A 12,526-nucleotide genomic window follows, 5' to 3' on the forward strand; every position below is an offset into this window, starting at 1 on the left:
TAAGTTACAACACAATGTTGCCTGCTGTACCCCATTTATTTTGGAATTTATCCATAATACGACGTTTTGTTTTGCTCACACATTGTTGTCAATATAATGGAATTCTATGCGACTGTCATACAAGGGAGAGGTCTTGCTAGCTTTATATAAACCATGGTTTAATCCACAATTTTCTACATCGGGAAATGCCTGTAACAGATTTAGGAATATGACAGTTGTTTTTCGTTCGTTTGATGTGCTTGAGCTATTGATTTTGACATTTGGTAAGGGACTTTCCGTTTTTGAATTTTCCTTTCAGTTCAGTATTTTTGCTATTTTACTTTTTGCTTATATACTCCTTGGTGACATTACATCTTATCATTAGGCAATACTATACTCTGTAATGCATATTTACAAGGGGCATCGTGCTTTATACAGAGTACCATATTAACAAAGAGAGTAGTTCAAGTTCAGCATGTTAATTATTGTCAACTAAAGACGACCATTATTGGAGAACAATCAACTTCAAGTTTAATTTGGTACACATGAACACTCATTTTAATTATTTGACTACTAAGATGAAAAGAAAAATAAAAATGTTGTCAGGTGCAACCAAAAATAAGAACGATAACCAATTGTATCTTAAGACCATGAAGACAACAATAGTAATTTGAAAGTATCACTCACTTTCAGTAATTGTCATGCAAATAAGCCTTATTCATTGGATGTTAATCATAAAGCCACACACATTGAAAGCAGTATAGTATGTCTCCCACAATTACTTCACATTAAGAACTCGTTGAACTTCATTTAGATATCGACTAAATGATATATTAAGTATTTATAATACTAGAGATACTTTCCTTAACAGTCTGTGAAATAGATACCTAATGTATAGAGTGTACGCTATTATAGATATAAATATAAACACGAAATGTGCATTTTTGTCACTTTGAACTGAGCTTTCTTGGAAATACCTTGACATGATATATGTTATTGGTTGAAACATTTCCGCGTTCATATTTTACGAAGCTACATGTAAGAAGCGAAGTAAACATTGTAATAGGATTTGCAGTTACAGGAAGTTTTCATGAAGAAATGAGGATACATGCTTAATTAATTGATCGATAACTGTTTGACGAGGATACGTGTGGATTTTAGACAAATGGTGTTTATCAAAGAAAAGACTATCATTGTCAACCAAAAAAGACGAATGAACAAACGCGTTACAAACAGCAGTACAAAAAACATCACAAAAAGCAAGTTTTAGATTAAGTAAACAAAAGGCATACTAAATTACCGGGTGTTCTGGTAGGCTTCACAGTTCCTGCTAGGATATTCCTAGGCAGTACTTTTACTTAAATCTGGTGTAATTCGACGAACGCAGAAAGTTTTCATTTAGATGTGTTCTATTTGTTTGGTAATGGGTTATATTTGTTCAGTTATAATTCCTGGAAGAGCGGTTATTATATCTTATTTACCGTTGAAGGCATTTGTTTGTGGACATATATGCTGCATATTGTCGTGAATGCTATTTTATCCTCAACTGAAGAAAAGAGTCGTTTTGATTAAGACATTTCAATACTCAGATATTTGGCCCTGTCTCTAGTACTAGGTATAAACACAAAAATAGTGATTTTTTGGTTTTTAATTTTCCATTTATAATATTAATATTTAAGCAGATAACTATGCATTGTTAAAACCATATAGAGACATTTCATACTATAATTTACATGATTCTTTTCTGAACTTCACTTGAAAAACATTTTTGGGAATAGTAGAATCCCATATGTTTTTCATCATCATAGTTGCTGCGATTCTTCCAATTTCGTCGCTCGATTTTGCTGCGTAGCCATTTCCTCCAATAGATACACCAAGCTGAGAATGGATTGTATCAATGTACGGTCTTCCTGTTTGAGTCTCAGTTATAACACACCAATCACCGTGGTATCTGTCTAGCTTAACGCCTAGAAGGAAAACACAAATATAATTCCTATTAGTAATAAGACACCAATCATCGTGCTATCTGGTCCACTTAACGCCTCTAAGAAAAACCAAAAGATTTCTCACATGGTTAAAAAAAAAACCACCTCAATTCGCTGTTTATTGCGATCTGCCTTATTGATGCAAATTTCAGAGGTTAAAATAGATATGCCCTCGAATTGTGAAAACAAACCAGTTATCTGAACTACGTTTCTGTTATATGATCCGTATACGACTAAACAGAACTAAAACAACAATCAGAAATATAGAATTATTCCAAAAGTTTAGCAAAAAATGCAAACACAAGTTAGATAACACAAATTTTGAGCAACTCTAACCCTACAATGACCCAGGGATCAACTCCAGTAGTGTGCGAATTACAGATGGGGAAAATAGTTATATAACGTTACCCTAAATTACAAAACTTTGATATTTTGAATACTAATGCTTGTCTACCTTGGGAAGAGATTACCTTAGCTGTATTAGACAAAACTTTTAGAAATCTTTGGTCCTCAATGCTCTTCAACTTCGTACTTTATTTTGACTTTTTAACTTTTTTTTTATTCGAGCGTCGCTGATAAGTCTTTGGTAGACGAAACGCGCGTCTGGTACAAATACAAAATTTTTATCGTGGTATCTATGATGAGTTTATTACAAACAGTTTTAATTTCTCTTTCGCTGCCTTGTTTCATCAAGAATTAAATCTTAAGAATGGATGAGAATAACAGACCCTTTACAATATTCCTGATCAGCTCTGCTGTAGCATCAACTAATCTGTTATCTCCTCCGTGACAAAACCATTCTTTTACTTCCTTGGTGGTGGTAAAATGTTTAAAACTGGTATCGTGAAAGTGTCCCAACTTGATATAATATTTACCTAAAAAAACGCAAAATGCATTAAGATCAAGTTGTAAAAAGTAACCCAATTGGCCATTTGGAATGTTTCTGCAAGTAACTTTTAACACCGTTTTTGTTAGATCTAAACTGCTTTTGAGGTCACAATATATATCTAGTTAACCGAAAAAAAGAATTGACCTCTTGGTGTCTTTCTTTGGACTGAACATGATTATCGTTTATATATGATGTGGTATTTGTCGTCGATGAAATATATCTGTGTTCGTTCTGCAGTTTGCATGTTGTGTCTACTATTATATTATTTGTGCGTTTCTATGTGATGAACAGTCTTGTGTGTGTCTGTGCTGTATTTCTTTAACGTAGTTTTGTCATTTCATCGATATATTTTTAACATTGTCATAAAAGGAAACTTTAGCCATAAAAACAGGTCCAACCCACACTCGTTTCTTAAAATGTTCGGTACCAAGTAATGAATATGGTAGTTGTTATCAAATAGCTCGTTTCTATGTATATTGACGTTTGTTTTTGTTGCATTTCAATCTTCCTGTTGTTCCTTTGTTTTTCTCAGATAGTTTATGTGTTTTCCTTGGTTTTAGTTTGTAATCCGTATTTTTTTTTCATCGATTTGTGTCCTAAGTTTAGAGAACCCCAACACATCAATTGGAACCATAACTTCAAAATAATTATGGATTCCATTGAGGACTACGCCAGAGTATGGGCTAAGCGAGAAGAAGTTGAACTGGGCACTTTGTCAGAATGGGTTAAAACTATCAGGTCTCTGATAAAACGTCGCATTCACAAGTTGAAAAACTGTGTGAACGATCGACCAAAGTCCGTTTTCAGAGACAAAGAGGCCATGAAATGTCTATCATCTCTTCATGATAAGTATGTTGTTGTTCCTGTGGACAAAGCTTCAAATAATATTGTCTTTGTATGTAAATCGTATTACTACGAATGTCTTGTAAAAGAATTCGGTATAAAGGAGCACTCAGGTAATTCCACATACAAAGACATATCATTTGACAAGGATGAGATTTTAGCAAATCATAAGTCCTTCATGGCTTCAATAAACATTACATTGAACACCAAATCGGAGGACTTATCTTGTTTGTATTGGATACCAAAGCTTCATAAAATTCCGTACAAACAACGGTATATTGCTGGCTCATCTTCATAAAGAATTGTCCATTAGATTGACTAAAATTCTATCCGCAGTGAAAGGGGGTCTTCAGAAATACTATGAAACTGTTTACTCGCGTAGTGGTATTAACCATATGTGGACTCTTAAAAATTCTAAAGAACTTCTAGACAATTTTAAATCTCGGTCTTTTTCTGAAGTTAGTTCTATCAAAACTTTTGATTTTTCAACCCTGTATACCACAATTCCTCATGTGAAATTGACAAATCGCCTAAAAGAAATAATCCACAATGCCTTTCAACATAAAAATGGTAGCATACGCTATCAATTTATTACTTTGGGATTTCATAAGGCATATTTCGTTAATAGTGACAAACAAAAAGGTAAAACATGCTACACAGAAGAACAAGTGGTCAGTATGCTGGAGTTTCTTATCGACAACATATTTGTTGAGTTTGGAGGTAGACTTTTTCAACAAATTGTCGGCATTCCTATGGGAACGAACTGCGCGCCTCTCCTTGCTGACCTTTTCTTATTTTCATATGAATCGGAGTTCCTTCAGACACTTGTCAAAAACAAGAAGATCAAAGAAGCCAGGTTATTTAATTTCACTTTCAGATATATTGATGATGTTCTTTCCATTAACAATCCGAATTTTTCTGATTGGGTTCCATTAATATATCCACCAGAACTAGAAATTAAAGAGACAACAGACATGGCTTCCTCTGTCTCATTTTTAGACTTATACCTCGAATTTGACATACACATGCAGTCATCTCAGTACCAGAATCTATGACAAACGAGACGATTTTGATTTGGAAATTATCAATTTCCCCCACCTTAGTAGCAATATACCAACTTCACCTGCATATGGAATATAAATTTCCCAACTTACTCAGACTTTGTAAAACGTCACCAGCGTCTGAGCAGAAAGTTGATGAACCAGGGGTATGTCAAAGAACGTCTCGTCCATTTTCTAAAAAAGTTCATCGGAAGGTACCAAGAACTTGTTGATAAATATTCCGTATCAACTTCACAAATAATACACGATGGTCTTGAAGTATAGATTTTGCGTACTGACGTTGTTTATCATCTTAATAACGTGTTATATTATTGTTTAATTTGTCTTTATTAATATTACTTTTACTGTTAAGTCTGTTTGTTTTAGATATCCTTTTGACGTAACTCTGTGCTTATGTATCCCATCATACTTTGAACAACAAAATTATTTTATGATGTGACTCTGTACCTATGTATCTTGTCATACTTTGAATGACAAAATTATTTTATTTATTAATATTACTTTTACTGTTAACCCACTTTTTGTGATATACATTTGACGTGACTCTGTACTTATGTATCCCGTCATACTTTGAACCACACTATTATTTTATTTATTGTTATTACTTTAACTGTTAAGTATCTATTTTGCGTGACTGTATTTATGTATCCCGTCATACTTTGAACGACAAAATTATTTCATGTCTACCTGTGCGAATTTCAAACGCGCAATTTTACACCATTACTCAAAACCCTCCATCCTTGATGGGTGCATTTTACATAGACAAATAAAATCGTATAATATAAGCAAAATGAGGATGTTATTTGATGAATGCCTTTTTGTGCTTCTTCGTTACATTTGTTGTTTTTATAGTGATTAAGATGATAACACAATGTTGACTGCTGTACCCCTATTTTTGACATTTTTACCTATTGTGTCTGTTTGTTTTGTTCACGCATCGGTGACAATATAATGGAATTGTTGCGACTGTCATACAAGTGAGAGGTTTAGCTAGCTATAAAACCAGGTTCAATCCACCATTTTCTACATTTGAAAATGCCTGTACCAAGTCAGGAATATGACAGTTCTTGTCTATGCGTTTTTGATGCGTTTTGTTATTTGATTTTGCCATGTGATTATGGACTTTCCGAATTGATTTTCCTCTGAGTTCAGTATTTTTGTGATTTTACTTTTGAACACCAGTATACTATTGTTGCCTTTATTTGTAGGTTCAAATTTGTGGCATGACTGTTAAACAAACATTCAGCAACAGATGCAAAGTGATGAATTGAGGCCTACATAACATGTAAGCACATTGCAGACGGCAAATGCCATGTAACTCCCTAAAACACATTCCATTTTCTTTGAACCATTACAAAATTTACCACTGGTTAGTTTATCTTTTCATCCCCAAGTGATTAACTGTTTTTCCTCTCTCCGCCGTCAATTCAACTCCTTTTCGTAGTGCCTTATTTACTACCACTGGGTCGATGCCACTGCTGGTGGAGATTTATTTCCCCGAGCACAGTAGTCAGCACTTTTTGTGCTGACATGAATTATCATTGATATGGTTATATTTATAAATTATATGTTTACAAAATTTAGAATTTTTGAAATATTAAGGCTTTTCTACCTCAGGCATGGATTACCTTAGCTGGATTTGGCAAAACTTTTAGGAATTTTGGTCCTCAATGCTCTTCAACTTCGTACTTTATTTGACTTTTTTTTTTTTTTTTTAACTTTTTTGGATTCGAGCGTCACTGATGAGTCTTTTGTAGACGAAACGCGCGTCTGGCGTATATACAAAATTTAGTCCTGGTACCTATGATGAGTTCATTTGCTACGATATGAATAAAAATAAAAATCACAAAAATACTGAACTCCGAGTAAAATTCAAAACGGAAAGTCCCTAATCAAATGGCAAACAAAGGATAAAATACATCAAACGAATGAAAAACAACTGTCATATAACTGACTTGGTACAGGCATTTTCAAATGTAGAAAATGGTGGATTAAACCTGGTTTTATAGCGCTAAACATCTCACTTTCATGACAGTCGCATCAAATTCAGTTATTTTTACAACGATGCGTGTACAAAACAGAAATCATCGGTAAAATAGTCAAAATATGGTTACAATAGTCATCACTGTGTTACAATCTCAAGACAAAAAACATATACAAAAACACATCGCTTCATCCTCTTTTGGAATCGTCTGCGTTCCAGATGATATGCTGAGTGTTTCCGCCACTTGACTGCCCATTATACGAAGACATAGTGTCGTCGGGTCGTTTCCCAGTTGAGATTCTGACTCACAATGGGAAAACTTATATAATATAATAAAAGTCAAATTGTTTCCAGTATATTATCACATATTTTGTACTGATATGTACGTTTTTGTATGGCCAAAAATAGCCGGAAGTCACTTGGTTATCAGCCCTCGAAATCCATATCGAGCCCCCGAATTCAACTTCCGGTAACCTGTCAATCATGTAAACAAGTTGTCATTCGAAGCAGCTAAACGATCAGGAGAGACTTCTCACAGATCAAATGACGATGCATGTACATTCATACAAATGAACTCGAGAACACAATTGAAAAGAAATTAAGAAAGTTACGAATCTGCTGTAGTAGAAAAAAATTATAAAAATCAACAGCGGAAATCACAAAAGTTCCCGTAAAATTTTGACGTCATAAAGAATTTAGAAAATATATGACGCCACAATGGAAAAGTGAGTGTTGTATGACATCGAAAGTTCAAGTGGAACATATTTCCTCATCTAAGTAGCGATATGATGTATTCTTCCTCTGTATTAATTCGAAATGTAACACTTTAAGTCGTTTAATATTTACAATTCTGAGAATTAATATATTTATTGTTAATTATTTGTTAAACTTTTCACAAAACTTTGTTTACTCACTATGATGTTACTTTGTTAACTCACTGAGATGCGAACTTTGTTAACTCACTGTCAGTGATGCATTTTTTTATTTTTTTCGTTAAATGTTTTTTTGAATTTTTGTTGAAAATATCAAACATAATTTGGTAGATGCTATCTTTTTTTCTCATGCGTGAAAATATGTGATAAATAGATTATTACATGTCATTTTTAATATGGACCGTGGTATCAACCCACGACCCATATCAAGCCCTCGGGCTAAAGCCCTCTGGCTTGATATGGGAGTCTAGGGCTGATACCAGGGCCAATGTGGAAAATGTTATGTAATAATCTATAATTATCAACAGCCTTATCAAACTATTTAGAATATTTAATTTTGTGTCAGCCTAATCTGGATTTTATATGGTCAATAATTTCCGTTCTTTCACGTTTAATGGGTTTTTATCGAAATTCAGTCCACTTTAAAATGAATATTATACAGCTGTCATTTTTTTTAAGTGATATACCAAGTAAATATTACTTCGGCATAGAAATGAAAAACAAAAATTGTATTTTCGTTAGCGATTTAGTAGTTGGACTTATCTTTGAAGCAGTTATTTATTTCTTTTTCAGTCATTTCCAAGCTAGACGTAAACACATTTAAATACATTACCATCTGGATATTTCACTGGGGGTAGCATGTACCAACTAATATGGTCACCTTCAGAACGAGGGAATGATTTGGTCCAATCTTTCGCTCCTTTACCAGAATATAAGACGCTTGGCATTTTCCTGAAAAATGAAGTGTTTTGGTATATTCCAATAGTACAATTTTAGGACACAGCAATATCTATTTTTCATTTCGGCTTCCCAAGACTAAAAAATATGAAACAATTCAATTCAGAAAGCTAACGGATTAATGTATAGCAAAACCATTTACGAAAAACTAAAATGACAGACATGAACTAACGACAATCACTGACAATCAGTCCCGCACGCAGAAGATGGGGTTTTTAATTATAATGTCTGTTTGTTTTGTTCACACAATGTTGTCAATATTATGAAATTTTATGCGACTGTCATACAGGTGAGCGGTTTGGCGTCCTGCAAAACCGGGTTGAATCCGCATTTTTTTTCTTGAAAAATGGCAGTTTTATAAAAATAGTCCGTTTACAAGTATGTTGGCATTTGCTTTTTGTATACATATATAGCAGTTCAGTGTTTCTGATATTCTATTGTTTCCCTCTCATAGTTGATGTGTTTCTCTCGGTTTTGGTTTTTGACACGGATTTGATTTCGCTGAATCTATTTACTCTTGAACAGCGGTATACTACTGTTGTCATGGTATACTAATATATTCATTCTGTTTCTTTAAGCTCTCTTAAAGTTTCAAAGGTTTGAGTTATGTAACATGTCTATAGCTTGGGCCGTACCCGAATTTATCAGATTTATTTCTCGGTTATTACGCTGTTGTCATATTCTCGAGCAAATATGATTTGTTGTTTTAAGTCTCTTTAAACTTTTCTATCTCAATAGGTCTACAATATGTATAACTATAATCAACGGGTTCGTTATAATGTGGCTCGCTACGCTCTCGTAAGATTTCAAAGGTTTCGACTCCTTACTTTGAGTTTTAACGACTTTGACTCAGGGGTAAGCCTCGCACGGACGGTATGACCTCAACTGACTACATACAGAAGGCTGCTTATATATCATCGTTGAGGATTAGATCATACCGTTAAATCGGGCAATACTATATTCATTATTTGTTAGTAACAAGCGGTATTCAAACTCTCAGCGATTACCTTTGATGTTTGTTAGTTCTCTGATTATAAGGGGCGGAACTTCATATGGACCTGACACGATTTACTTAATCCATTCTTATATGTATTCGTTTCCTTCGAATCCGTCACAGAACTAACGAATGAACATACAACCCAACCACTGTATAACGCCAACTTAAAGAAGTTGGATATCATAAGAAAACTGCAAAAATATCAATTCTAGAGGTAGAGTTGTCAAACTGAATTTTTATGGAGCAATTTAATATTCGTTATTTTACCTTATTCTTCCCAAATCAGATTCTGACAGTTCAACCTTTGCAACAGTCAAAGGACAGAGGTTAACATCTAGTTGTAATTCATCTGGAAGAAGTTCTCTAAACGCGGTGAATGCACCGGTTGCTAATAAAACTTTCTTCGCCAAAATCTGTGAAGCGTCCGTTGAAATACACATAATGTATTCACCGTTTCTCTCAATGCGCCTTACGCGATTTGCTACCTCTGGTAAAAGAGTACAACCTTGGGCTGTTGCTTTAGTGATCTGGGCACGGATCAAACTTCGAGGACTAATATTCCCAGCGTCTTTGAATTCATAAACTGCATCGTCTGATAGAGAAACATGAAGAAAGGAAAATTTTTCTTTCAATGCTGCATTTGTTAAGTACGTGGCATCCATTTTCTGTGTCTTCACTACATCTGTTACTTGGTTAAGAAATTTGGACTCCTTCTCTCCTATCATTAAACATCCAATTTCATCATAGAAGGGAATTCCTGTAAATAATAAGCATAACTACGTCATTCTCCATTTATAGAAATGATTTTATTACCATTCTGATTTTCTTCTCGTACTTCACTTTATTGTTAGACTTTTGATAACTAATTTCTTAATTATCTTCAAAATAAGCGTGTCAATTTTAGGACGCATGAATTGAGTGCACAAGATTTATCATAATAATAAGATAATGTAACAAATAAACCGAAGGTTGCCGATTCCTCTGAAAAAGTCAACCTTTTTCTGTGCTGTTTCTGTATTGTTTTTTATGCTTCCAAAATGTTTATTTTATGGTAACCCTGATCTCTCATGTCGAACTTCGCTAACATGATGTGCTCCATGAATTCAGATTCAAACGTTGATATCATATCACAATATTCAAGCTAAGTACGTTTTTGTTTATCTTAATGGTGTCTTCTCCCTTAAAATTCATTCACAATTTTAGGTCTTCTGAAAATAAGTCATGTAATCACATCTTTATTAAGAAATTACAAAAGAAATTTTTAACTTTAACTGATTTGAAATGTTCTAGTATTAATCAAGTTACCTGTGTCTCTTTCTAGTTGTCTGTACATAGCTATTGATTTCTGTGCTAACATTGCCCACACTGGATCTGGGTCTGTGCATCGTGTTATTCTTCCCTCGTCATAATGGCAGCCAAATATATCTCTGTTATCATTCACATTTCTACTCTATAAAACAAGTTATTGATTACTGAACACTGTATATATTTTGTTATGTTTGTTGAAGAGCGAAAACTATGTGATTTGTTGGAGAGAGAAATAAAGGCAACAGTAGTATACCGGTGTTCAAAAGTCACAAATCGATCGAGGGAAAACAATTACGGGTTACAAACTAAAACCGAGGGAAACACATCAATTATAAGAGTAAAACAAAGGAACAACAGGAACACTGACGTTCAACAAAAACAAACGCCAATATATATATAGAAACAAACTATTTCATAACAACTACCATACTACATTTGAAAATGCCTGTTCCAAGTCAGGATTAGGGACTTTCCGTTTTGAATTTTCCTCGGAGTTCAGTATTATAGTGATTTTACTTTTTGTTACAGAACATTTTAAGAAAAATGGTGGGTTGTTGAACCTGATGTAATGGCTAGCCAAACCACCCAGTTTATGACAATGTTAAAAATATCGCTAAAATGACAACACTACATGATAGAAATACAGCACAATCACACACAAGAAAATTCATCACAGAAACGCACAAACAAATAGTATAATAGACGACACAACATGTAAACCGCAAAATAACAACGAACATATTCCATCAACGACAAATACCACATGATATAAGAAACAGTGGATATGATATTTTTTTATCTGAAAACAGGTCAATTATTTTTTTAAACATAAATGCCTGTATAGTGATTCTACCTGAGACTATTATAACACATAGTTCCAAATTTAATTGCACTTTAAACTGGACATTGGAAGAGGTCATGGTAAATCAAAGGAACTGTTCGTATTGCCAGTTATTACTTTTTCATATCATTTTTGTAATACAGAAAATATTATCAATTAACTCTACATTAGATATCGCATTCGTGTGAAATTTGAGAAATATTACAGATCATGAGTATCCACCCTTTAAAATGTTGTCATTTTAAAGAGAAAGTGAAGCATCTAATAAGTGTGTTTTGAGTATAAAAGTAACTTATATTCATATTCGAACCTTTGGTTCTTCCGGTCCAACCAAACAAACGCTTCCCCATTTCGATGCATGACTTGCAGCTGCAGTTCCAATCAAACCTGCTCCTACAATACACAGATCATATATCCGTTCTCCGTTCATCACTGTGTATTTAGGTAAATAATGATAATGCATCTATGACGTATTAGTTTAAATAATATAAAATATACTAGTCATCAAAAGAAACTTTACAACATTATGTGTATTATATATCAGATTATTTTTAATTTAATATGATATCTGATTAGTAATCATATGTCTGTTCTATGTTTCATTGGAATTTCAAACAAAGACGAAGAACAGGATATTCAATGGCTGTATTGGATAGCTAAACTACTAAGTGTCTTTACAAACAACGGTATATTTTTTGGTCCTCCAAATGCTAGATACAAAACCTTTTTCAAAATTATTACCATCAATCTTATCAGCAATCAAAGGCGGGCTTCAAACTTATTGTAACCCCACCTATTCTAGTGTTGGCGTGAATCAGATATAGATACTACAAATTTCAAAAGATCTTTTAGAGTACATACAATATAAGACTCTATCGTCTTGCAATAGTATATTTAAACATTTGACTTTTCTATTCTTTACTCAAATATTCCCCATTCTAAACTAAAATACAAATTGAAAGAGTTGGT

The 12,526-nt window shown here is 33.6% G+C and overlaps 1 protein-coding gene across 1 annotated transcript; it reads right to left on the minus strand.

Moving 5' to 3' along the window:
• Positions 1-1,609: 1,609 nt before the first annotated feature.
• LOC143071845 (monomeric sarcosine oxidase-like) lies at positions 1,610-12,020 on the minus strand. The gene is made up of 6 exons (XM_076246451.1): positions 11,868-12,020; positions 10,714-10,858; positions 9,676-10,165; positions 8,287-8,405; positions 2,693-2,839; positions 1,610-1,946 (listed from the first exon to the last, which is right to left on the minus strand). Exons 1-6 carry the CDS (start codon positions 12,018-12,020, stop codon positions 1,702-1,704), a joined length of 1,299 nt encoding a protein of 432 aa, XP_076102566.1. The 3' UTR covers positions 1,610-1,701.
• Between the last annotated feature and the right edge of the window lie 506 nt (positions 12,021-12,526).

The sequence above is a fragment of the Mytilus galloprovincialis genome, chromosome 4 (assembly GCF_965363235.1).
Source record: "Mytilus galloprovincialis chromosome 4, xbMytGall1.hap1.1, whole genome shotgun sequence".
Taxonomy (NCBI): domain Eukaryota; kingdom Metazoa; phylum Mollusca; class Bivalvia; order Mytilida; family Mytilidae; genus Mytilus; species Mytilus galloprovincialis.